Below are 27,858 nucleotides of genomic sequence, written 5' to 3'. Positions count from 1 at the left end.
TTCGGCTGCTATGCTGCAGTCGTGGTCACAAGCAGACTGGCAGTGGCGGTGGATAATGTAACTCATGTAAAAAATGTCGCGTTGAGACCCATGTTTTTATATTTTAGCTGAAATGGAACGCGAATAGCACTATTTTTGTTCCTAAGGGTATGTTTATGTAAAGCTGTATTTCTTTTTTTTTTAATCTGGTTATTACCAGATAATTAGAGATAAATGTATATGTTGACTTTCTTAAATAGTTTTTTTTTTGAGAGAGAGTGGAATAGTTTCTCGCTATTTTGTACGAGCAAACTGTAAAAGTACCTACGTGAGTCAATAATATTTACAAAAATGATGATGATGATGATAGTTAATACAATGTTTTTTTTAATATATTTTTGTTTTTATATTTTTTTTGTTGTTAATGTTAAACAGGGTGTTAGGTAAATGGGTATATGAGCCGACACTAGCCCATGTTAACATGGTCATATAAATGGTATGGTGGAGTCAGAAAATTGATATCTTCATTTTAATTATTTTATTTTTCATACAAATCGTATTTTATAAAATTTATTTTGTATGAAAATTAAAAAAAATAAAATGATGATATCAAATTTCTGACTTCACCATACCATTTATATGCCCATGTTAACATGGGCTAGTGTCGGCTCATATACCCATTTACCTAACACCCTGTATATGTATTTATTTTATTTTAAGTTTTTTTTTTTAATTTAATTTTATTTTTATTGGAGAAATCCGGCGACTGACTCTTATGAACGTTAAGAGGAGGTGAGAAAAAAGATAAGGTGCCTTGCTCTTTTCTCTTCTGAAAGGAAGAGAGAAAGTATTTTATTTTTATAACTAGTGTTATTATGTCTTTTATAACAAACTGAATTTCACGCGGACGAAGCCGTGGGCAAAATACAGTTTAAAATATTAGTAAGATAGATACGATACAAGTATAATAATTATGTTTAAAGTAATTATTTTAAGCGGATTATTTAGAATTGTGACGTGGCTCGCGTCCTAGGTGTGGTTTCTACTAATCCTAGGGCCTCTAATTGGTCTTTATCGTTATTTTTGGCCGTATAGTGTAATGGCGGCTAATCGGCGCGGGCACAATCAACTGGCTTGGAATTACGCTGAAAATCGCCCGCTAAACGACGCTCATTAAAAACAGTAAAAGGGTAACAAAAATCCATCCATCCATCCTCACAAAGTTTCACATGAATACTTAAGTATGATGATTATTGAATAGTCTTTAGTCATTATTTTGAGATGATTAGTTGGGAGTGTTGACGTACTGTGTGCTTTCTTCTAATCCTAGGGTCGCTAGCAGCCTTTGCCTTTAGAGCTAAAGCACACGATGGGTTAAGGTGCTGAACCGCAAAGATTTCGCTTGTTCCCAACCCAACGAGTCACACCCAAACGAGTAACCCTCTTACTCGTTGGGAAACAAATTCCCATCGAGTCACACTGGTACTGATCACAAAAAAATACCTATAATATCAGGATTTAAGCTTTCAAAAAGCGGAACAAGCGAAAGATTTCGCCATATCACGCGACGCGGCGCCACACCGCGCTGCAACTCATCTTAGGTTCTAATTGAACAGTCTTTAGTCATTGTATCATTATAAGTTTGAGTTCTGACGTGGTTTCTACTAGTCCTAGCGCTAAGTGGCGTTTATCTTTCTACTTATCATTATTTTTGGCTGCGCGGTATAATGGCGGCGGCTGATCGCGACCGCAATCAGCTGGCTTGTAATTACGCGGCAAATCGGCCTATAAACGACTCCCATTTAGCCGGGGCGACCGATTTGTTACAAAATTACTCGGGAAAATTCGTGTGATCGGGCCCAATGGGCTTGATGATTATTTTTACTATTTGAGTATATTTTTATAGCTTATGTATCATTATTTTTGATTGGCCTAGGCTCTAATTTAGTGGAGTGCAGAAGAATCAATTAGCTTTTAAAAAATCTTAGCGATTAGAGTCGCTTCTTTTTAACATACATTTAACAAGTAACTTAATGTTAACTACTTCCGTAGTGAGTCTACTAATGTTCATATGTACTGTGAAAGCACTTCCAGGAACGTTTAAAAAAGGAAAATACCGCGAAAAATCGCTACATAACACCAGCGCCAGCAGAATGCAGCTCCCAGCTAGAAATGCGAGCGCGAAATGCTAACGATTTATTATTGTCACTTTGCACATGTAAGAGAGAAATTTTCTGAGAATTTTTGATGTGATAACGAATGCATCTTCGTATAAAAATAATCTTCAACGTCTTTTAAGATATTTTCTTTTATTTCTTACTAGCTTTGCCCGCTACTTCGTACGCGTGAAAATAGTTTGAGTAAATATTTCCCGTTTTTGCAACATTTTTCTTTACTGCTTCACGCCTATTGGCTGTAGGGTGATGTTATATAGCCTAAAGCCTTCCTCGATAAATGGGCTATCGGACCAGTAGTAACTGAGATTAGCGCGTTCAACCAAACAAACAAACTCTTCAGCTTTATAATATTAAGTACCTACATAATCTATACCTATTATGTAAAACCGTATCTTCTTGCAACAGCGAGTTAACAACCTACCACTCAAAGGAAATGCAGCTTTGTAGTGATATAACGAATCAAAAATAACAAAATAAGCATTTATAAGTTCCAAAATTTAAAGTAACATGAAATAATGAACTCTACGAGCTGCCGAGTATTTCGTACTAAAGAAACTATTATAGCAAGATCGTTTTAATCTTAGGAAAGTTTCTTTATACCGTCGACGATTATTATGAAAAAGATGGCATTAACTCAGGGATTAATTAAAAGAGTAATCAAGATCCGCAAAGACAAGTTTAAGAGGACATTAATTGAGATTCATCTTCATAAAATTAAATGCAATATCTAGCTTAGGAAAGGCATTTAATAATAGCGCTACAATATTGATTTGCATGAGACTTTTACAATTTAAATCTGGGTCAATAGAAACTAGCAAATCAAATAGTGCAGCTTCGTGGCCTCCGTCATTGTGGGTTACGGCATAATATGTTAACACAAACGATGCTTGCGTAAGTGAAGCAACAAATCGAACGCACAGCGTTGAATAAAGTTCTGTGATGATTGGTTCGTGTGTCACCCTGTGCGTCCAACCGCACAGTGAGACCTCATAGTAATATTTGTGAATACGGGTGTACTAGGGTTTCATTGGAATTCGCCCTCTAAAAGATAGGTACTCCTTTTTGTGATGTCGGTTCATTAAGATCATGGACTTTCTCAATTTTCTAAAGTTCAATCAAAGCGTTCTTCAATGTTAAGTATTCGGTTTTATTTGATAGAGTAATGGCTCTATAGAGTAAAGAGTATAATTAAGTCAAAATTATTAGAACAGTTTCAAGGCGCCTTAATTAATATTTAAACGTAATTTATTCTCTGAAGAAATAACTTTTTAAGAACCGAGTTTACAGTACAGTACAAACATAGTCACTTATACAAATCACTTGAAGTAGGTAGGTAAGTAAATTACCGATACAATTCGATGAATCAATGCTGTGTTGAGGGTAGGTTGTGATTCGAAATGCCGGTGACATACGGAGCATCTGCTCGAGTAAAGCTATTGTTTAGGATCACAATGCTTGCTCTCGTGGCCAGGGTTGCCAGAAATAAATTCACGAATTTTAGAAATAAAAATACATACAGTACGTTCTTATAAACAAAAAAAAAGATTTATTTAGGGCTGATTTTTCAATCATCGAAGAACTTTTAACTGATGCAATTTTATTTTTGAGATAAAAGATGTTGAAATCTGCCCCTATTAAAAGATTTTTTTTGTTCAAATTATTAATAAGTAGTCCCGGAAACCCCCTATGTTAAGTTTCTGTTATGAGTGGGAGAGAGAATTGGAGAGATTAGACTACATATTTATTTTAAAAAGACAAAAAAAAATCATCGATTTGACAGAACAATCATCACAAAAAGATTTTCGGCATACTTTTTATCAACGTGCCTTTTGTCTCTACACCGCGAAAATTGATACTGCACCCTCACGTGTTGCTTACGCAGTCGGTTGTTTGCAAATTTGTGAGAAATCGATTAATTAAATTCCAGGAAAATCCTGGATATCTGGCAACCCTACCCGTTCCGCACACTCTAAGATCTCAGCTAAACAAGTCTAAAAGCACTGGACCATATTGGCCACAACCTTGAAAATGCTTTCAGAGCTGATTAACTGTTTATTTAACCGAATTTACTGTTAACAGTTAGACACAGACCTACAAATGTCACGACATGATATGACTATAAACTAAGGCTGAGTTGCACCACCTAACTTTGACCGTAACTATGACGATAACCGGTGTTTTTTGGAGTTTGACAGATTTTTGACGTTTGTCAAAGTAAAAGTAAGATGGTGTGCAACCCTTGATTGACCCTTGAAACTTGATTTTGGTTGAAATAGCTATGTTATTAAATCTCCTGTGGGTCTAGACAAAGTGCAAATTATAATCGCAAACCAGTCGAAAAGTGGTCGAAAAGCCCTTTTTTTGTATGGAGTTTTAACGGATACGATTTTCGATTCGATCAAAAAGTGCGTTTTGTCTAGGGGGGCTGAAGTATTGAGAGGTTGTTTACAGTTCGTCAAATAATTCGTGACATGGATGTCACGAACTATTTGGGAAGCATCCAAAAAGTTTGCAATACGTTTTTGTTTGGATTAAAGTTGTGTTATCAACTTTTTGGCCACTTTGGGTGTCACGAACTTTAGTAATATTATGTGTGTTTAATGTTTTTTTTTCTCTGCATTTATTTTGTCATTTCGTGTGTTATTTATCTAGTCTGGTTTCAAATAGCACTGTGTAAATAGATTGCTGTGACTATTTTAGTAATTAATGTGATAAGTTTCAATAATAGTTAGTCTAATTAGTTTCTGTCGCAGTAAACAAAAACAACGTTTTATTGAGATAGCTTTGAGAAATAAGAAAATAAACATCGTTGTTAAAAGCTTTTATGGAATCATTGGGTTTTTATTTTTTCTTTTGAAGTAAACATCTTTGATTTCAGAATATTTTTCACAATTAGTTAAGTAACATTTCTTTGCTCATTCATTGACTTTTTAGTTCTTCATTTAACATTGATTCATAAATAAGACGATTTGGAAACGATTTGGATTGTAACTATATTGGGTAAAAATCACCAATATCGCCTACAAAAGTGGTTTTTCCATTCGTGAAAATATGAGAGATAGGTTTTATGATATTACGATAGTGGAATGAGGTATTGGTTTATTGCAATGATATTTGGTTTTATGAAACAAGTATTTACTGTCCGGTAAAAAAGTACAGTAAGTTATTAAATGTCTCTGTTTGATTCTTTACAGAATAGTGTAGATGACAGCACGCAAACCTAAACATTGAAATCGTTGTTATAAAAGCTATTTTGCAATAAAAAATTTTATTCTAATACTGTCGTCTATAAAAATTACATTAATCCTTACTCACGGTAGATACGAATGACCTTAAAGGTCATAGCAGATTTATCAACTCGGAAAGGGATCAACACCGTATCGCCTTTCGCGAGCTGTCATCGCCTTTCGCACGCTGCCAACCGCGAGGCGAGGCGTTTACGTTACGGTGCGGATAAGTATGCGTTGCAGTATGGAGTTTCATGCAAAGAATACTGACCGCCTCGAGTTGATACGGTTACGATCCCTTTCCGGGTTGATAAATGTGCTACGTCCTTAAATCTGTCTCCATTAGAAATCCATCAAAGTGTAAACATTGTTGCTTCAATACAATCGGTCCTCTTTGTCTCGAGATATCGATTTTGGCGACAAAATCGCTAAAATTAGACGTTTAACCGATTCTATTTAAAGTTACTGTCCGAGACAAGACAATCAATTTACACGATTCAGTCGAGGTGAGGGAACTAGGTCAATATCAACTTGTTACATTGAAAGGAACAGTGATAAAGACTTGTGACAAAATAACAATGTTTTTAGTAAAATATTTTCTAAAGATTGATTCATATTATCTATATTTAAAAGCGAAAGGTAATCTCAGAAAATGCAAGTGCTAGGAGTCTCAAATTTTGAATGAGGGTTCCTTTTAGAACGTAGGTGCTCACTAAGAAAGGATTTTACGAAACTCCACCCCTCAGGGGGTAAAACGGGACCCACGCGCATGAAGTCGTGGGCGGCCGCTAGTTATAATTATATCAGTGAACAGTTTCGTCAATGTATTCACATGTCCTAAACACTTCAACAACAGCTTCTTATGGGTTTAGCTAATATAATGGTGTACTGTATCGGTAACAACAAGCAAGTACAATAATTACGGAAGGCCATCCTTATGACACGTTTGTATTCGTGCGATCATGAGGAACTTACTAGATTCGGTCCACATGCACTAGTAAAAAAATGCACGACTGCATCTGTACGATGTTTATGATATTTTTTTTAAGTGACAGGAGGCAAACGAGCAGACGGATCACCTGATGGTAAGTGATTACCATCATCCATAGACACCCGTAGTCTACTATCTACTGGGGTATAGTAATTTTAACTGGAACCTAGTACCAGTACTATCTGAAAGAAAACGCGCGAAAAAAAACGCGTCATCTGGACAAGTTCTAAAGCCAAATTATGAATGAACTAGCGGCCGCCCACGACTTCGTACGCGTGGATCCCGTTTTCCCCCTTAGGTGTGGAATTTCGTAAAATCCTTTCTTAGCGGATGTCTACGTCATAACATCTACCTGCATGCCAAATTTCAGCTTGATCCGTCCAGTGGTTTGAGCTGTGCGTTATGATAGATCACTATGTCAGTCAGTCAGTCAGTCAGTCACCTTTGAGTTATATTTTAGATACCTACGAATTTTTTTAATGGTACATTAATCTCACGCTACCTACGCCATACTCACCTTGTACCTTATGAAGTGAATCTGAAAATACATTTCATTGAACATCCTCAATCAAAGCCTAATTGCGAATTGATTTCAAGTTAATAAGAACTTGTGGGGATTCCGAGATCGAAGCGTGTTCGACATACCTCACTAAGAAATATTGAAGGTTGGTGGTTTCTTATCATATCTTAAGGTTTCTGTTTTTAATTTAACATTTTGATTGCTTTGGAAAAGCTTCAATTTTAATTATCTACAGATGTATTTGATATGGAGCAAGAGTAGGAAGAACCCCAATTAATTTAAGTACGATCGTAATGATCATATTTTTATCGCAAAAGGTTGGATTACTTTTAATTTAATATTTCCTCTCTCTGCCTTTCTTTTTACACCACACTACCATTTTTTTTATATTTGTTAGTATCTTGAGTTCATACTTTCAACAGCGCATTCGGATGGTTAAAACTAAAAATCAGGTCTTCGCATTAAAATGGTTACTGCAAGCAAAGGCTAATCAAAAAGGTATCTCTACTAGACCAGTTTACCTTGATTATTCTACTAAAGCTTCAGCCAAACCAATGCGTGCAGAATACGTCGGCGATGACAGGAGACGCGACAGGACGCGAGTTCTGTGATTGGCTATGCACGCGCAGTGATGGCTATTGCCAACTCGATCTGCACGCGTTGGTTTGGCTTAAGCGTAAAGACTGTTATTGTCTGTTCAATTTGTTACTACTGTTATCAAAGTCAAAGTCAAAATGCCTATACCTACTTCTACCTCGCTCAAGAATTTTGCGTGAAATTCATTAAAAAGGGGAGAGTTGGCCATTAGCCACAATTTGCCCTCCGCAATTTGTTATTTAAGCGAGGCATAATTAGAACAAAGGGGATGCAGGGTGTAACGGACAGACGGCATAAACATAAATAAAAAATCAGACCTTTGTTAAAATCAAGTTAACATATTTCTAAATGATCAAAAAAAGGTTAAATTTACATGAATGTAGGTAGTCTGTACATATGTACAGCCTCTAACCTATTTTATCTCGATAGATTAATATTATTTTGGTACAGTCAGTTTAACACCCAAAGTAGCCAAAAAGTTCGCAACACGTCTTTGTTACAATTGGAATAAGGTTGTGTTGTAAGGCTGGATACAGGCCACTAATCGTGCGATGTGGAAGTCATTGAGGGAGGCATAATGTTCAGTGGATGTCCTATTTCCGAAGATTTCAGATGATGATGTCAACTTTTTGGCCACTTTGGGTGTCACGAACTACTTATTTGACGCTGACTGTACCTTCTTTTACTCTGTCTATTGTGGAAGCGTAACGTAGTTTAAAAGATCTTAACGTATAAAGTAACATACAGATGGAGTGACTTTGTTTTACAATGTAGAGACAAGCGAACTCTACTACCCTACTACGCGCGACTACGTTAATACTTTTTACATAGGTCTTATGTACATCTAAAATGTGTGTCACTTATACGCTGCAGATTATGCACAGACACGAAACTCGACATCGACAAGACCAGCGGAACTTTATAATGTAACGTCCCTAGAATATTTTTGTTTAATTTTAGGTAAGTATTTGAGAATAATAAGTTTAAAAAAAAATATGGCAAATACGAAAACACCATCGATTCTCACCACAAAATTTTCTAAAATAATGCATATTTAAAGGGCAGTGTAATAAATAATTAAACTTTGACAAATCTTGATTGAGGTAGGTGATTGCTATAGTAATTAGCCTATACATAGTTATTGGCATATTGGATTGTTAATAAGTAAGAGACAAAAATATTTACAACATTGGACTGCGTATTGCTCAGAAAAAATATTTGTTTCTTTTCCTCTCTTAATAACTTCCATTATAAGGCTTGTTTCTTTTCAGTTTAGGCAAGTTGGCCAATAACTATGTATTGGCTAATTAGTATAGCGATCACCCTAGTACATCAGCGTCAAATAGTTCGTGACACACAAAAGTGGCCAAAAAGTTACTAACATAATATCCTTCAACTGTAACAAAGACGTTTGCAAACTTTTTGGCTACTGTGGGTGTCGCGAACTACACTGGTCATCATAAAAATCGACCCACCCGCGACAAGCACTTTCAAACGTATGCATCCCCACTTCCCACCAATATTACTATACTATATTACCATTTAAAAGCCTAGTTCTAAACTTCATTTCATTAAAGGAAAGGTTTTTACCCCAAAAATGTGTCTGTAGAAGAATCCAGAGTAACTTCTTCAAAAAATAGGTAATTACGCTTGACCCAACTTTTATGGCTATAAAACTGTTAAGTTGGGATTAATCGCTATCCATCTGTTAAAGAGGACACGTGAGATCATTATTTGGTTTTATAACCATAAAAATTGGTCTAATTGATCCCAGAGGTGAGCCCAAAGTGAGGTCTTTTTTCAAGTTTTTCAAGTCACATTTATTGTATATGTTAATCGTTTATTAGGAAATTAAATGTGTTTTTCTTTAAGGATATTTATTGGACTTTCAAATAACACCAATATTGTTGGGCACCATGATTGTGTCAGTAGAAACGAGTTTTCCTGTAAAACGTAGGTGGGCTGATTTTTGTGATGACCAGTGTATTTGACACTGACTGTATCATAGATAGAGATCTAGAGAGATGCCAACTAATGCGCTGAGTTCGAAACCCACGCATTAGAAATTCACACACACAAAGTAATCAAAATAAAAACAATACGTCGCGAAGAATTCGTGTCATGCACACATTGCATTCAGAGCGACTATTCGTTCGCATACTTGAAGTTGCAAGTAATGTACGTACAGCACCACTACATACGCAATGACGTTCGATTGAATGTATTCTTATAATTCGAATGTGCTCATTATCCACTGCGGTGTCAGTAATCAACGTTTGAATAATGTTTTATACTACGCTTACTGTTTACACATATAATGTCGCTGCTGTCGTCATTAATATCGCGAGCAATGTATTCTGCTTTTGGGCATATTGCTACGACACTGACCCCGCCCCCATTTCACATCTCCCTTTAGCTTCTGTGATCTATGCACTGTACCAATATTCTGGTATTGTAATATGTACGTTCAGTTGCCGTTAAAGAATAAACTCGAGGACTTTGATCCCAGTAAAAATTAATTAACGTAAGACTTCAGAGCGTTGTTGCGGGAATAACTAGGTATTCTATTATAACTTCGCATTCTGACATTGGAAGCGTTGTAGTTCGTTATTAAAGTTGAAATTAATCTCTGCAGTATTAATTAAGTACAAAACATGTTACAAGGTAATAAATGAAGCTTTGAAATGTTGCGCTAACATAAATTTCAATTTTATTTATACATTTAGTCTTTTACCGAACGCCCGAGTTAAGATTAGAGAAATAGAAATGAATTATTAATACATTTCTGTGTGGAAAGTTAACAAAACAATGTGAAAGGATAAATCGTAAATCATCTTAAAAAATAAACAACGAGTCCGAACGAAAACCAATCGCTGAATTGTGAACACTAATGTCTTTTTTTCTGAAGACCGAACGTAGATAAAAAGTGCTTGGGATAATAGTCAGTGTGGAATATAGGTTAATTACGGTTTATTCCTGAAAACCGATCAAGTTTGAATCGGCCTCGCGGGGGGAGTGTTCCGTATGACGCTTTTGTTGCTGTATGGGAGGTTGGGAGGCCCCTTAAATTATTTTAATTTAATTATTTATTTTTAAAGTATACAAGAAAATATTATGTAAATATTTCAAACTTCTACTTCTTGCCGTTATTGATGCCGGAAAAATGGCAAAAAAATCACATTTATTGTGTGGAAGCCTTTCAAAATATATCTTATTCTGTTTTTAGTATTTGTTGCTATAAAGGCAAAAGAAATAGATCATCTGTGAAAATTTAATCTGTCTAGCTAGTCAAAAATCTATCAAACTCCCTATAAAACAACGGTTATCGTTATAGTTACGGTTAAAGTTTGGTGGTGCAACTCAACCTCAGTAATAGACTCCCGTTTTTACCCTTTCCCTCTTATTAATAAAAGGTTACACCTAGCATGAACTCTGGATTAAAATGACATTTCCATGCTAAATGACAACTTAAGCCAGAGTTCAACTAGGGTGTAACTTTTATGAATAAGGCCCTTTGAGTACGGAACCCTGAAAAGGCAATGGTGTCCGTTCCCATTATGTTTTTCCGTGACGTTATGGCAATTTGAATAATGCGATTAAGTTTGCGTGCCGCCATAGGCTTTCCAGTTAATCGTTCGAAACAACTTGGCTTGTTTTAAATTGTTTAATGAAAATCGAGCAACGTTGAGCAACGTCGTTATTCCCGTGGAAAATATTTCAGAGTGTTGACAATGAGGATCATTTCGATTTTTAGCTGTGAATGCAGATTTATAGGTCTAAGAAATCCTTAATATTCAATCCAAAAATTTTTGTTCTACGACAAAAATTGACGAAGTTGAAGAAGGCCAAATTACTAAAAAAGTTCACTGACCGCCCGGCGCGGGACTAATGACGTCACTATATCCGATCCGAACGCTGCCGGCGTACTGCGTGGATAGAAAATATTTTTTTCTAGCCAAACTATCAGTTTTAGAGAAAAACTTGTTATGACATTTATTCATCAGAATAAAGTAAGCTATCGATAGGTAATTTTTTAAAATAGAAATTGTAAAAAAACACCGCAAAAAATCCATACGCTCATACGATTCAATGGAACGCGGAGACGCGATTAGGGTCTCCGCGGTGGTATATTTGGCGATTTATTCAAATAAAGTGTTCATAAGTGTTGTTAGAGTCATATCTTCGTCCAAGTAAAATATAAAAATGTATAAGTATTAATTTATTTACTTCTAACAATAAGTATAGCTGAGGCAGATACACTCGGCCTAGGCTACAAGACATTGCTATGAAGATCATTTCGATGTACACGCAAAACCTACCTGTTATTTAGTTTTTCTGAGTTAAACCTACGTACCTACCTATCTATTCGCCTTTCCCATGGGCGGGCCAGCTGCTCCCTCCTGGAAATCTATTTAATCTTAGCCTAGAAGCTGGGTATGACTCCCCCGCCCCTCTCCTCTCCCTAAGTTATAAGCTGGGCATGACTTCCCCCTCGGCCAGAAGTCGGGTATGATTTACTCCCCCCAGGCCATAAGCATAAGCTGGGTATGACCTCCCAGAAGCTGGGTATGACTTACCCCCCCCCCCCCCCCCCCAGGCCAGAACCAGAAACTTGTTATGACTTGATCCCCCCCTCCCCTCAGGCCAAAACCTCCCCTCAGTCCATAATCATAAGCTAGGTATGACTCCCCCTCGGCCAGAAGCTGGGTATGACTTAACCCCCCCCCCCCTCCCCTAGGCCAGAAACTGGGTATGACTTGCCTCTCCCCCCTCCCACCAAGGCCAGAAGCTGTGTAAGGCTTGCCCCTCCCCCAGGCTAAAAGCTGGGTATTACTTATCCCCCCCCCCCCCCCCCCCCCTAGGCCAGAAACTGGTTATTAGCACTCATATTATGTATTATTATGTTCAATACAAACAATCATAAAGTTACACTCACCCTAACCGCGTCTCCGCATTCCATCGAATCCTATGAAAATGTGGTCTTTGGACATAGCGATACTTATTTTTCAAAATTTTTACTTTTAAAAACTACTGGTCGATGGGTTACTTTCTTTTGATGAATAAATGTTATTAAAAGTTTTTTTCTAAAACTGATAGTTTAGCTGGAAAAAAATATTTTCCATCCCAATAGTACGCCGGCTGCGCTCGATTCGGATATAGTGACGTCACGCGGCCCTGCGTACGTTGACTTTTAGCGGCAAAAACGGCCTATGTTTATTACTTAATATCTTCGTAAGTAATGGTCCGATTTGGATAATTCAAAAAGATATATCTTTCTTATGTCTTAAAGATTAACGTAGATACTAGTTTTATTGAATTTTCTACAACAGTACTGATCCTCATTCTGAATCAGCTCGAAATGCCTTGTGTTTGTATCGCCAAGCAACTTTGTGGCTTCAGGCTGGTTTGAATTTGTTTGCTAACTTTAACTGCTTCAGACGCAGAGGTCCAGGGTTCGATTCCCAGTGGGGGCAGATTTTTCTGTTCGGTTTGGTTGGTGGTAGGGCTTGTTCTAAGTCCGCCTGGCTAGCTACCACCATCTTACCTAGGTCTGTAATTTTAACTTTTAGAATAAGTCGCAGTTATTTTTTTTTAAATATAACTAAGTAACCATTGTTATTGATTAAGGCTGAGTTGCACCACCTTATTTTAACCGTAACGATAACATTAACCGGTGGCTTTTGTATGGATTTTGACAGATTTTTGACGTTTGTCAAAGTTAAAGTAAGATGGTGCAACCTAGCCTTAGTAAACATAATAGATACAGTTAGCGTCAAATAGTTCAACTTTTTGGTCACTTTGGGTGTCACAAACTAATATTTGAAGCTGACTGTTCTTTTCTTTAAGGAAGACATAATAGTTACTTATTGGACCTTTGTTATTTTCCTTGTAGCTCCATTATAGCAGCGGTCAATTGTAGTAATTTATAAGCAGCTGGCATTTTGTACATAATTACATAAGTTATTCGTAAAGCGAAATATAATTTTTCGTGCTGAAACAATGGGAATAGTGGCACATGTGTCTTTGAAGCTTTAAATTATACAGAGCTAAATGTTACATTGATCGCCCTACTTCTTGCAAAGAAATAAGAATAAATCTATACTAATAATATAAAGCTGAAGAGTTTGTTTGTTTGTTTACTTGAACGCGCTAATCTTAGGAACTAGCGGTCCGATTTGAAAAATTCTTTCAGTGTTAGATAGCCCATTTATCGAGGAAGGCTATAGGCTATACAGGGTGTTTCTTGTAAGGTGTCAAGCCGAAGGCAGGTGATAGGTGAGGACTAGACCTATCGATTTCACCCCCATGTATGTTCTACGATTTTTCATAGTTTAGAAGTTATCGTTAATTTTGTGATTTTTTCAAATTGTATGACCCAGTAGGCTTTAAATTTTTTTATCTTTTTTTTGGGTCGACTTTTCTCAGATTTCTTTTTTTTGACAGATTCCCTATTAATTGCAGATTTTTGAAAAAAATAATCAACTTCCTATCTTTGATGCAAGATACAAAAATTTTGCTAGAAACATAAAAAATATGCTTTTAGCGGAACATTCTAAAATTTTCAACTGAAAAGTTTGAAAAAAAAAAAGAACTTCCATAGGTCCAAAATAATTTTAAAAACTGCGCAGTTTTCTGAACTTACATAATAACACAAAAAAACATGTACTTAATAGGCCATTATTTTCTGTAATCGCTCCACTAAAGTGGTAAGTCGGAGATTCCGTTACATGTTTTTGACTTTCTTAGGACTAACTAATGATTGCAATTCTCTAAGTTTACGTTACGTAGAACACATTTAAAGACAATAACTGAACAGAACATTTTTTTATCCACAACGAGGAATCTCTTGCCATTCATCTGACCTGATGGAAACTGATGGATGATCAGCGAGCTTCACTCGGAATCCTAAACCACAGAGGAATTGGCTGTCCTAAATAGGTGGCCTTACCACTAGACCACAGTGGTGGTTGTTACTTTACGATTAAATTCGATATACCTACATATTAGAGTGTGAGAGAAAGGGAAAGAGATTGTGTGTGTTTGTGTGTGTGTGTGTGTGTGTGTGTGTGTGTGTGTGTGTGTGTGTGTGTGTGTGTGTGTGAGAGAGAGAGAGAGAGAGCAAAAATGGGTGTAATGATTTAATTTAAAGTAAATGTTCATAATGTCCGCCGTTGACCTGAATGCACATTCGACAACGACGCAAAAAAATTCTTCGTAAAACCTTCTTCTTCATTTTAATTTGGTTTTGTGCTTCAGTCAGCTTTTCCGCAGTTCATCAATATTTTCATATTCCCTATTGTATACCAGATGAAGGGCAAGAGCTTCCTCGTTGTGGATAAAAAAATGTTCTGTTCAGTTATTGTCTCTAAATGTGTTCTACATAACGTAAACTTAAGGGATTGCAAACATTACTTAGTCCTAAGAAAGTCAAAAACATGTAACGGAATCTCCGACTTACCACTTTAGTGGAGCGATTACAGAAAATAATGGCCTATTAAGTACATGTTTTTTTGTGTTATTATGAAAGTTCAGAAAACTGCGCAGTTTTTAAAATTATTTTGGACCTATGGAAGTTCTTTTTTTTTTCAAACTTTTAAGTTGAAAATTTTAGAATGTTCCGCTAAAAGCATATTTTTTATGTTTCTAGCAAAATTTTTGTATCTTGCATCACAGATAGGAAGTTGATTATTTTTTTCAAAAATCTGCAATTAACACGTTGAGTGCGAAACCAGGTCTATAGACCTTGTGTACGTCTCGCTTACCGTGCGGCTAAGAAAATTATAGTCTTCCTTGTCGTGCGGAAGGCATAACTTCAATTGGGTCCGGTGTAGGAAAGTGATGAATATACAGTGTGTCCGGGCATGTAGTGATCAAACTTTAAGGGCGAAATCTAGGGACAATTTTATCGATAAAAATACTTCAAATTTGGGGCTTAACCCATTTATCGAAAAATTATAAGGATTTAAGTTTTTAATTTTTAGTTTTCAGCTCTTCCTTCAAAAACAAGTGAAAGCGTGGGTAGCTTAACATTAATAAGCAAATATTTTATATCATGCGATAGCCAATAAAATTATCTATTAGTAGAAGTAGAAAACATACACAAGTTTCATACATTTTAAGGGAGTAAGAATGGATTTTATTAGAAAAAAACATGACTTTTTTCACTTCTTTTTCAGTTATTTTCCAACACTAGAAAAACCAGGTCGTTAAGGTATGTTTTATTTGCATTGTATTATTAGTATTTGAGCTATTCTACAAAACGAATGTAAATTTATTAGTCTACGTCTATTAGTTTTGACGTAATTGTTGAACAAAAATACTCCTTCCCAGCAGTTTCCATAGTAATCGGAATAGGTTGTGTGATTCTTTCAGGCAGTGCATTTTCGCATGTCGCGTGCGCTATGGAAACCGCTGGGAAGGGGTATCTTTGTTCAACAATTACGTCAAAACTAATAGACGTAGACTAATAAATTTACATTCGTTTTGTAGAATAGCTCAAATATTAATAACAAAATGCAAATAAAACATACCTTAACGACCTGGTTTTTCTTGTGTTGGAAAATAACTGAAAAAGAAGTGAAAAAAGTCATGTTTTTTTCTAATTAAATCCATTCTTACTCCCTTAAAATGTATGAAACTTGTATCTGTTTTCTACTTTTGCTAATAAATAATTTCATTGGCTATCGCATGATATAAAATTTTTGCTTATTAGTGTTAAGCTACCCACGCTATCACTTGTTTTTGAAGGAAGAGGTGAAAACTTAAAATTCAAAACTTAAATCCTTGTAATTTTGCGAGAAATGGGTCAAGCCCCAAATTTGAAGTATTTTCATCGATAAAATTGTCCATAGATTACGCCCTTAAAGTTTGATCACTACATGCCCGGACACACTGTATATCTATGATGTATTCTTAAAATAGAATCTAATGATGTACCTACCTTAATACCAGGTTTTTAGACCTGGTACCGCACGGAAGTAATAAAATGTCTTCACAATGCGAAACCAGGTCGAAGCACCTTGTACCCTGCGCACCTGGTACCGCACCCCACGCTAGCTTCGTGCAGCCAGTGTTGCCTCGCATTCGTAAGAAACGCACATGTCGATATGGCGTCAAGAGAAACAAACAAAATCAAAACTGCAAATCGATTATAATTTAATTTGCTACACGATTTATTGCTAATTTAAATAATGTTTTTCGTGACAAACATTTGAAGTTGTAACTAAATGTTATTAAATAATATGTTTTCTATAAATATAGCTTATTTAAGTATTTATGCACGTATGTCTTATTTGTAAAATATTTAGACTAAATTATTAAAACATCTTTGTTTGTTACTTTTTTAAAATTTTATTACAACTTAATTTAAACTATCGATATTTGTATTTCACATCCCTAGAATACCCACCAGACTTCCCTACTTCAGTGCGGCACCGGGTGCATAAGCCTTGTATTTTGAATATAGCTATAATTTTTATACTAAACAAGTTATTCACGAACGCCTTCAGGTGTATGTCAATAAATGCATTATTATTAATATTCAAAGAAAAAAAACACAATATCTATTAACATGAAGCCAAAAATAAAATTAATGTATCTTAAATATTACAAGGTCTTTAAGCCTTGTGCCGCCACAATGTAAGTTTTAATACCAGGTTTACTGACCTTGTACCGAAGGAATGGAAAGTATTAGAAAGTTACTGCCGCAGCAAAGGTGTTAATAGGGAATCTGTCAAAAAAAAGAAATCTGAGAAAAGTCGACCCAAAAAAAAGATAAAAAAATTTAAAGCCTACTGGGTCATACAATTTGAAAAAATCACAAAATTAACGATAACTTCTAAACTATGAAAAATCGTAGAACATACATGGGGGTGAAATCGATAGGTCTAGTCCTCACCTATCACCTGCCTTCGGCTTGACACCTTACAAGAAACACCCTGTATACCATCACGCTACAAGTAATAGGTGCAGAGCAAAATGAAAAATGTTGCGAAAACGGGTTTTCACGCGTACGAAGTCGCGGGCACAGCTAGTACATAACATAAAGCAAGTTTAAATCATCATAAACAGTCCAGTAAGAGAGTAAGTCCAGGATTCCTTTCTTTATAACCGACATCAAAAAAGACGAGGTTCTCAATTCAGTTGGTACCTATGGTTTATTTATATATTTTAGAAAAATATTATTTGAGTTATTTTTTGAGAATCATTACCTACTTACTTACTAAAATGTAAGGAGCTGATATAAAATAATAATCTTAAGATATCACTGAGACAGTTCAATATCTGAGCAGATTAAGGGTGAGTTGCAACACCTAACTTTAACGGTAACTATGACGATAACCGGTGTTTTGTATGGAGTTTGACAGATTCTTGACGTTAGTTAAAGTTTGAAAAAGACATTCTGGGAGTGGGTAGTCAATGCGAAAAAACGCTCAACGGTTGGAATGTGCAGGTGTCAAAATGTCCACACGGACCGGCTTTTAGTGTGGCAAAAAGTATGAACGTCGAAATGAGCAATGGTTAAAATGATCTGAAGTTAAAATGTCTTCGGGTTTATTCGAACAAGAGTCTTATTGTTTAATAGCGAACGTGAACACGTGTTTAAAAGCATCAAGGTAAAAATATCCAAAAAATCTTTATTGGCTGGACTACAAGAACATTGAACATTTTGACATTTAATTTTATTAATTAAATCATGAGCACAATATATCAGTTGATCATTTTATCTATCACACCTTTTGTTGTACTTGTATTTTGTGATGTGTACCATTTGTCACTAAACCATTGTAACCATGGTAATAATGTACATTTTGACACTGGGACTTTTTGACGTTCATACTTTTTGCCACACTGACAGCCGGTCCGTATGGACATTTTGACACCTCAGGTGATCCGTCTGCTCGTTTGCCTCCTAGCACATAATAAAAATAAAAAAAAAAACCTGCACATTCCAACCCTTGAGCGTTTTTTAGCATTGACTACCCACTCCCAGAATGCGATATGCAAAGTGGGGCCCATTGTAATGGGGCGGCCACGACGCGACACGGCTCTTTGTTCAATGGAGATTTTATATCTTTTTCATGTTTTTCCTTGTACATTTTTCCTTTTTCTCCATCCATATGAATAGAAATACAACATTTGATAATTATAGTGTTATCCTTTTTCAGATAAAATGTAAATATCTTATAATTAAGTTAGAATTTAGTAATATAATACAAGTATTATTGTACAATTGTTGGCAGACCAATAAAATACCAATAAATAAATAAATAAATAAATAAATAAATAAATAACCATTTCCAGTGCTAAATTCTTAAATTCACTAAGACTTTTGTTGGTTTATTAATTAATTGTTTACACATTTTATTTGTAGGTTTTAATAACTCATTAGCCTTATATTAACTAAAGTTTATCATCGTACATTTTTCTTTGTTTAAAATACAAAGTAAAGTGTAAACACATTAAATGGGAAAAATATAATTATTTCTCCTCCATTCCAAAGCGTACTTCAGCAAAAGCGATTCTTCTTTTTCTTTTTATGTAAACAACAGTCCAGTTCACATTTTATTCTTTCTTCCTGGTCAGTGTTCAGCCACAAAATAAAAATGAACGGTGTGCTTAATGCGAGTTTACATTGAACGTCACCGTCGTCGCTAGCGAGTGCGTCAAAAAATCTATGAAGATTTTAGTTCTTGAAAGTATCTACTAGGGATGCTGTATAATCCGTCATACATTTAATTTTACAATCCGTAATTTTATAACCAGTCGCTCGCGAAGACGTTTGAAACTCGCACTTAAGCCCCCCGAAGACAATCTCATGCATGTACTTAACTTGGTGTACCTACGCTCAAGCGCTCGGCGGTTGTGCTAGGGCTGAGGTTTAGTCTGGATTCCCATGGTTCTTCCCACTAAGGCGATCAACGGAGCATCGGGGTTATTTTAGTCGGTATGCCTCATCCTTCTGATATTTCATGCATATTTCCCCAAAAACGGCTGACGGCGGCGGCTGCGCGGCTCGCCGAGCAGTTTCTATCTTAACTGTTTATATTAAGGAAGATGAGCGTATTTTTTATTATAATGCGGACGGCACTCGCGTTCGCACTGGTCCGAGATGGTCCGTGATAACGCGTATGAGAGCTGTGTCAATGTGTGTGTTACTCGAGCGCACTTTGTATGTGGATTGCCTTCTGTTCATTTCTATATTGTGGTGACTGGAGACCAGCAATAATAATCGGTGCGAGTGCAAAGCAATTTGTATCTTTGCAGTGTTTATTGCGTTTTCTCTGCAGTGGAGTGTTGTTTCGATTTAGAAACACTTAGCTGTCGAGCCTTTGGTTACTTTCATAATAAAATGAAAAGTGTAATGTAAATACGTTGTTTAGCTGGAGTCGAGAATCATTTGTATAAATATTGTAGAATAATTTGTAACAACAACTTATCAGCACAATGAACTTTATATGTCTTTCACTAATAACTATAAAACTCATTTATTTTTGCAAATAGGTTTTTAAAAAGCACTTACACGGCCCAGTATTAACCCTACCACTACTTCGGGACAATAAATGGGCCAGTGCTGAGAAGAAGGAGCGCAAGAAACTCAGTCACTATTGTCAGCCTCCTTTTCAAGGATTTTCAGTCTTTAAAATATACAAATTATAGTCATAAGTATTGATGCGAGCTAGGTAGACATATTCCATACATTTTTATCTTTTATACTAGCGGCCGCCTGCGACTTCGTACGCGTGGATCCCGTTTTACCCCCTTCATCTATCTTACGCGGTTAAGATTTTTTCATACAAATGTTTTGTCCCGCTAACTCCCGTTCCCGTGGGAATTTTGCAATATCCTGTTGTAACTAAGCTTTAAGTTTACTAAGGTACCTGCATGCCAAATTTCAAGCGTCTAACTTAAGCGGTTTAGATTTTTCATACAAAAGGATTTTCCCGCTAATTCCCGTTCCCATGGGAATTCCTAAGTATACTATAACCTGCCCAGGAGTATGAAGAATAATTGTACCAAGTTTCGTTAAAATCCGTCGAGTAGTTTTTGTTTCTATAAGGAACATACAGACAGACAGACAGACAGACAGATAGACAGACAGACAGACAAAAATTTTACTTATTGCATTTTTGGCATCAGTATCGATCACTAATCACCCCCTGATAGTTATTTTGAAAATATATTTCATGTACAGAATTGACCTCTCTACAGATTTATTATAAGTATAGATAATCGTCAATTTTATAGTAGCCCTTTTTCATTAAGGTGTTTTTAATATGTGCTTTAAATTTATGAACGCGCAATTCTGTGTGTTTGTGGTGTGGTTGCTATTATGTTTTACTATAATATTATAGTATAACACAATAATAAACAATTGCCTATTGTGTTGTAAAATATTCCAGGTCCATTTGCTTTAACTGAAACCTTTCGTGCGAATTGTGTAGCCTACCTATGTACGAGTATTTCGTTTGTTAGTAAATAAAATGACATTTATAGTCACATTTATTGTTTGCAAGCTCACCCAAAGCTTTATATCGAGGAATAAATCCGGCCGCCTTCAAACAATATGCATTGTAACTGAATCACAAAGCGTAAAAAATCCGATAGGTGTCGGTGTGAGCGAAATATTTGTATAAACCCGGCGGGTTTTAATTTTTGCACGTCGCTGCCATATCTCGTGAACCCAATAAAATAAAATAAAATAAATAAATAAAACAAAATAGTTTATTCAGTACATCATAGGCCCTTTGCAGGGCACATACTATATGACATCATAAAGGTAGCAGGGAAGCGCTGGACGCAGGCCGCTACCAATCGATCAACATGGAAAACATTGGGGGAGGCCTATGTTCAGCAGTGGACGTCCTATTGCTGAGATGATGATGATATACTACACGTTTCAAATATAGCTTGCCCTACCACCACTTCGGGACAACATAAATGGGCTGGTACTGAGATGGAGTGGCAGAAGAAACTCAGTCACCTTTGTCAGTCTCTTTTTCAATCAAATACAGCAATATAACTTACATGACACGTAATGAGTGCGAGCTAGACAGTCCACGCATTCTTGTCATTTATTTTTACTTTATGGTAGGTATCATTTTTTCATAAGGATTTTCTTAAACGTAGGATAGGTAGGATTTTCATAAGGATTTTCTTTAGTCCAAGGATATTTTATTTATTTATTTATTCCCCAAGAATGACCAATTTCTACGGTGTAAGGACTATTATTGATTGAATTTACAAGGACAGGTTTGAACAATGTTTGCTTATCTTTGAGGCCGAATCAAACATGCAGCATTCCTATTTATAAAAGTATTCAAATATTAAATCAAATTCTTTTTGGCCGCTTTATAAATTACTTTTATGTGCAAAGGTTAAATAAATAAATAAATGATAATCAATATTTAATTATTACTAACGAGTAAACTAATTTGAAACGGGAGAGAGGGAGAACTCTAATAAGTCAACATTGCATTCAAATGTAAACTGGATACCTCGAACGCGAAGGCGTTAGTTTAAGAGCGCTCCTCACACGCTCCGTCGTTTACATAATCACTACCCAAGTATCTGATACTGTGAGTTTAATGCAGCGGTTCTCAAGGCTTTTTGTGCTTAGATCTTAGCAGAACTCCAAAATTTAAGACTTCTAATATGACGGCATTTGAATAATTCGGTAATGTTAATAATTATCACCATGCAATTACTAAGATACAGCGATGATATAGTTTATCAAGCATTTGAGCGCTGAATTTTTACTATCTCAATCGCCATATTTGTTTAATTAAGTAAATCTTAAAGCTGGAAAAGAATAATTAATTGTGTAAAAATATTTTTCGCACATAACTTTTCAAGGCTAATTATTAAACTTCATAGATTGTACACAAAATTTAATTGTACTAAACACATGCATACATACAATCATACAACATTTTCGGAAGGCTTTAGACATTTTACTAAGCCTCGGGGCCCCACGGGGCCCACTTTGAGTACCAGGCACAGCTTGTTTGCCGAATGCGCCAGCGGGAAGCGTGCTAAAGCTCGCCGTAAACGTAAGCTCTAGAAAGCTGGCGCAAACTTAGGTCTTAACAACCCCTGCATTTAATCCCTATAAGCGCACGAGCGTGACCAGCTTGACGAGGTTGCAACGTTTTGCTATGATAATACCCATTTGTATCGAAACTAGACCATGTTTGTTGATTGAAAATCTATGAAAAGCTTGTCGGGAACGATGTTGAGCTTTTACAATTATCATACATCACGTTTAAGTCAAATAATAATTCGTTGTATATTTTTGATTGCTATTAATTAATATTAAAACTGATCTCGACGTTCAAATCCGATTATGAAATTATTTTTGTATTGCAGATTCAGTTTCGATGTTAATGGCTATCGATTGTCAGTAAGTGCCAGTTAAGCGGTTTAACGTGGCGCAAAAATATTAAAATTAATATTGCAGTCGCTTGTAACCGCTTTAAGCGAAGCTTACCGGGTGCTGACAATCGGACATCTGTCAACATCGTGCGCGCGAGGAAAAAGCGATTTTCTGCTGTGAAAATCTTTTTACACGTCGATGTTATTTATTTTCTATTTTGCTTTAGCCGAGAATAAAGACCTTTATCGTGATCATGCAAAACAAGTGACGGCGACCGGAGATTATCTACCAGCATACTCTATTAAAGAGCTGTCATTCAGTTTTGCAGTTTTTGTAACGGCATACGTTGAGTAGTACCTATTATAACCCAATACAGGCAATACAGTACGTCGCAACACAACTATTAACCATAACTTTACGTAACATGTTCAGTGTTTCTATTAAGTATTTAATTTATAAACTGCATGTATTTTATTTGTGACTTAAGTATATTGACATGTTTATTATTTTTAAGCTCGTAAGCGTTTTGGACCTGTACCTCTATTACGAAAAACTTTCGAGTTCGTTTCGTTGCGTATTCAAAGTGTCATCGAAAAATTTTGTATGAAAAATTAAACAGCGCCCCCTATATTATAGCCGCCCTAGGGGGCGCTGTTTAATTTTTCATACAAAATTTTTCGATGACACTTTGAATACGCAACGAAACGAACTCGAAAGTTTTTCGTAATAGAGGTACTGTTCTGTAAGTTTACAAGTGTTTTGCATTAACAATAAATAATAAATAAACGATAAAAACTCGCCATTCTTCTAGGTTTTGTAAAAATGATTTCTTGGATGCTTTTGACGATATGCGATTTTCTATTTTAGACAACGATCTGTTTTTCTATGTTTAGAAAGGTGCTTGAATTCTCGTCACTGTAAGCTATAAAGTAGGAGACGAAAACTTTTCTAAGAATGGTTTCATAATATTGGTTTTTTATCACTATAGACAATTTTTTAGTTTAGAAGTACGATCTGTTCTCTCATCTAAATAGTATTGGAAACTCACCAATGCTCATCATCTCGACCAGGACCTCCAGTTGGATCATGAGGGCCACGATGGCAGCAGCCACTCCTCCGAGGATGGTAGCAAACGCTGGTGTGCCAGAGTTCTCAGAGATGCTCGCCAGTTTCCTGAGAAAAACAATATTTTTAACAAACTATTGCAGTGGCTCTGGATATAAAATGGACGATTTTTTGGAGATTTATAATATTTTTAACAGGCCAGCAACGCACTCGTAACGCTCCCGGGCCTGCGGGTGTCTGTGGATGACGGTCATCATTTACCATCAGGTGATTCGTCTCGTTTGCCTCTTGTTCCATAAAAAAAATACTACAATATTACAGCAGCTCGGCAGAAAAAGCTAAAGAGCGTTTTTCGGGGGATTGCGGGATCGTGGTCAGCAGTGTGTGAAATTAGCTAAAATAAATAAAATTGTTGATATCTACCCATATCATATCAATAGCATTTGCATGACACCTAGATCTAATATTACAAATCTAGACACGTACCGCGTGCCAAGTCAAGCCACGTCAAGCCAAGTTATGATTAACATAAAAATATTTGTAACTTATTGGAACTTCCAAATTATGAAAAAATAGGTAATATAATTGCCACCTGAGTCGTTGCTGGTAAAGAAATTCACAAGTTTCAAGTGTACGATAGTCGTAACTCGGTGAAATGTGAAACTCAGTGCAACTTTAAACGAAGTAAAGTTTTAAAACTTTGTGCTATTAGTTGGAAGGCTACTGATGAGTGAAATATCTATCAAGATTCTTGAAGCAATAGTTATAATGAAGCAAGTTTTTCCCGGTGTTATATTACTTGACATAAAAACACAAATTATAATTTACTTAAGAGCACACATTTAAAGTTTTATTTTCTTGTGGGAACAAAAAAGGCAGCTTCTGGTAGTAAAACTAAAAAGCTATTAAAATACTCGGGGAACGCAGTAAAACTATATTATCGGATAAAATAAAGCGTAATTATCGGTATAAATTAGTTTTACAATTCTAAAAACGAGTAAGGTAGTTTTACCTTTTCACCTAAAAATTTTCTGTACGTGAAATAATAAGAAGTTACTATAAGTGAGGCATTTTTCAATAAAAATGAAAAGCTAATTCCAAGTTAGTCTAAGTTCTATAGTAAATGAAAAACGCGTAAAAATCTATACTTGGTCCTAACACTAACACCCTGTATAAGGTTGCAAAGGATCTCCAACTATAATTAAGAACCGAGAAAATTATTTCGCATTTCATATTTTACTATATTTCTTGGTAAGTTTGTTAAGTTTGATTGCTTTTCGTGGGACTTCAGAAACTGCGGTGGATCAGCTGTAATATCATTAAACTTTTGAAAGGCTATCACGAAGCAGCGTTGGCCCCATAATTGGTGCTTACTGTCCGTGGTGTATTATCTTTTCTTCTTCTTTAATAATGGCAAACAAAAGTTATAGGCGCGTTGAACACTATTTTAAAGTGACGTTTAGTATAGTAATGCAATTCTGAACTAGTTTTCAGTAAGAGGAATCATTTGTAAAGGCTATTGGTAGCACTAGTTGTCAGAGCAAATTCTGTATCAATATTCCAACAAACTTGGCATTGGTTGGATATTTGGGGTACTTAGGGCCGAGTTCACCGAGTTTTAAAACGGCTGTTTAACACTTAAACTACTGATCAAGTCATTTTTAATGTTCACCACACGTTAACCAGTATTTATAGCCCTTAAACAGCCGATCATTATAACCGAGGTCCAAAGCATCGTTTAACCGTCGTTTAGTACCATTTGTTGGACACATGGGTTGACACATTTTTTCTATGAGTTTGGCTGCAACAGATGCATCATTGTTTCGAATTTCGCTGGCTTTGAGAATAGATAAACAAACATGCAGTAAATGTTCAATGCATTAATTGATAACTATCAAGATCACTACAAGCCTTCTTGAAAATCTTGAAATTCTTAAAGATATAAGAGTCCAGACCAAGGCGACCTAGAGGCTAGATGACAAAATTTCAATTATTCGTCCGCCAGACAGATAATTAGAAAATATTAGACTCAAAAATATTATCTCTTTTTTTTCAGTGCTACATCGAGTTGAAATGGCGCGTTACGTCACGCCTATGTAGATTTTTTACTCAACAATGACGTCAATTCAATTATGAAAAAAATACACGTCCAATTTTTTTAATTATCTGTCTGACGGACTAAATAGAATTTCGATTTCATTACCCAGTTATCATCCCAATTCACAACAAACAAACATAACTCATAACATCAACACCCTCTATGATCAACACGGAGAATAAAATTAGCACGAGTGACATTTGACAGTAACAGCGCACAGTGTGTTATGGGACTGTATAAACGGACATTCTCATTGATTTGATGAAACGTATAGAGCTCAGTTATACAAACATGATAGTAAAACTCCCGTTTGAAAATTCCAAGTAGTTTTCGCGGTATAAAAATTCAAAGTTACCTATTTTTTTACTTCAAAATTATGCAAAAATATTCTCACTCGTTAACTAATAACATTTAATTCAGAATTGTTTTAATACTTCATAGAGCTCTTAAAACTACACGTAATAAGCGTATTAAGTGCTTCGTAAACGCATTCAGTTAATAAGGAAAAATGATTTTTGTGATTTTTGTTTTTATTTTTTTTCTCAATTATACCTTAATATATGCAAACATTTTTAATTGCAAGATATAGTCTGATATTTAATCTAATTGTATTAATAAAATCAGCTTTAAACTCCGTGACATATTTGAGAAAAAACATAAAACGTCTTAATAAAATTTTTACGGGTCTAGGTTCGACAATTTTGGAAGGAATAAGGGAGAGTCCGCTAATTTGGACCAGTTTTTTTCAATCCCATTTTACACATAGTTTTCTTTTGTTTTTGCTAATGTCCATGGTATATAATAAAAGATACATTATTCAACTTACTATTTCATAAGTATTAATTAACATGATTGTTGTATATTTAGCACAAATCAACAAAGTACGAGTTCAGAGCTTCGGTCCAATTTAGCCAACCGGTTCGATAATTTGTACCACAGGGTTACTAAATTGGATTTCAATAAATTTCAAGCCTATAAAAAAACTATGGCAAAATATTATACGATACATTCTTAACAAATTAGGAAACGAAAAGGAACAGTAGTTAATAACATAGACAATCGATATTGTTTTACACGTTATCACGATTTTGAGTACAAGTTTTGTAATTCCAATTATCGTAACGCACACTTGTACCTAATCTACTTTGCCAGTGTTTTTATTTCATTTATTGTTAGTCAAACATAACTACGCTATTATAACTTCAAAATATGATTTACTAAAAAAAATTTCAAAATCCTTTGGTAAAATTCCATACAAATTGATGTGGTACAATTTAGCCGACTAGGTGATAGTGCTTTTAAAAAATCGCTAAAAAATATAACTTATAAATACCGAAAAATGTTTCAAATAATTATAATCCACACTAATTTACGCTTCTAAATAATATATTAGAAACACCATGTGATTAAATTTAACAAAATTACAAACTAAACATGTATTGTCAAAAGTTACTTGAAAACAATGAAAAAATACTTTTCAAAATAAAACACACGTGTTTGTTGTCACGGCAAAAACCACATGGCCGATATTAATTGATTTTAGTTGTGTATCGCTGAGTGTTGCAATTACAGGCATTTAATAAATACTTTACGAAATATGAGGGTGGTACAATTTATCCGGCGGTACAATATACCGAACTCTCCCCTAATTCATGTCTAAAAAGTTTCAAATCCCGCCTGTTATGTGCATAGTGTTGAAGGTTCTAAAAAGTCACATTCACATTGTTTTTAACCGACTTCAAAAAAAGGAGGAGGTTCTCAAGTCGAGTCTTTTTTCTTTTTTAACACTCTTATATTAACTTAAATTGTATGTAAGTAACTAACTAAA

At 35.5% G+C, this 27,858-nt stretch overlaps 1 protein-coding gene across 1 annotated transcript in view; it reads right to left on the bottom strand.

Annotated features, from left to right (window-relative positions):
- Positions 1-27,858, bottom strand: part of LOC135087060 (solute carrier family 7 member 14) — a gene marked incomplete at its 3' end in the record, with an annotated part of 134,445 nt that overhangs the window by 36,871 nt on the left and 69,716 nt on the right. Inside the window, exon 9 of the mRNA XM_063981907.1 lies at positions 23,916-24,040. Within this exon, the coding sequence (XP_063837977.1) occupies positions 23,916-24,040 (125 nt within the window). The remainder of the gene's footprint in view (positions 1-23,915; positions 24,041-27,858) is intronic.

This window comes from Ostrinia nubilalis, chromosome Z (genome assembly GCF_963855985.1).
Source record: "Ostrinia nubilalis chromosome Z, ilOstNubi1.1, whole genome shotgun sequence".
NCBI lineage: Eukaryota > Metazoa > Arthropoda > Insecta > Lepidoptera > Crambidae > Ostrinia > Ostrinia nubilalis.
Note: the sequence above shows the minus strand (reverse complement) of the source record. Positions and strands in the feature narration are given on the sequence as shown.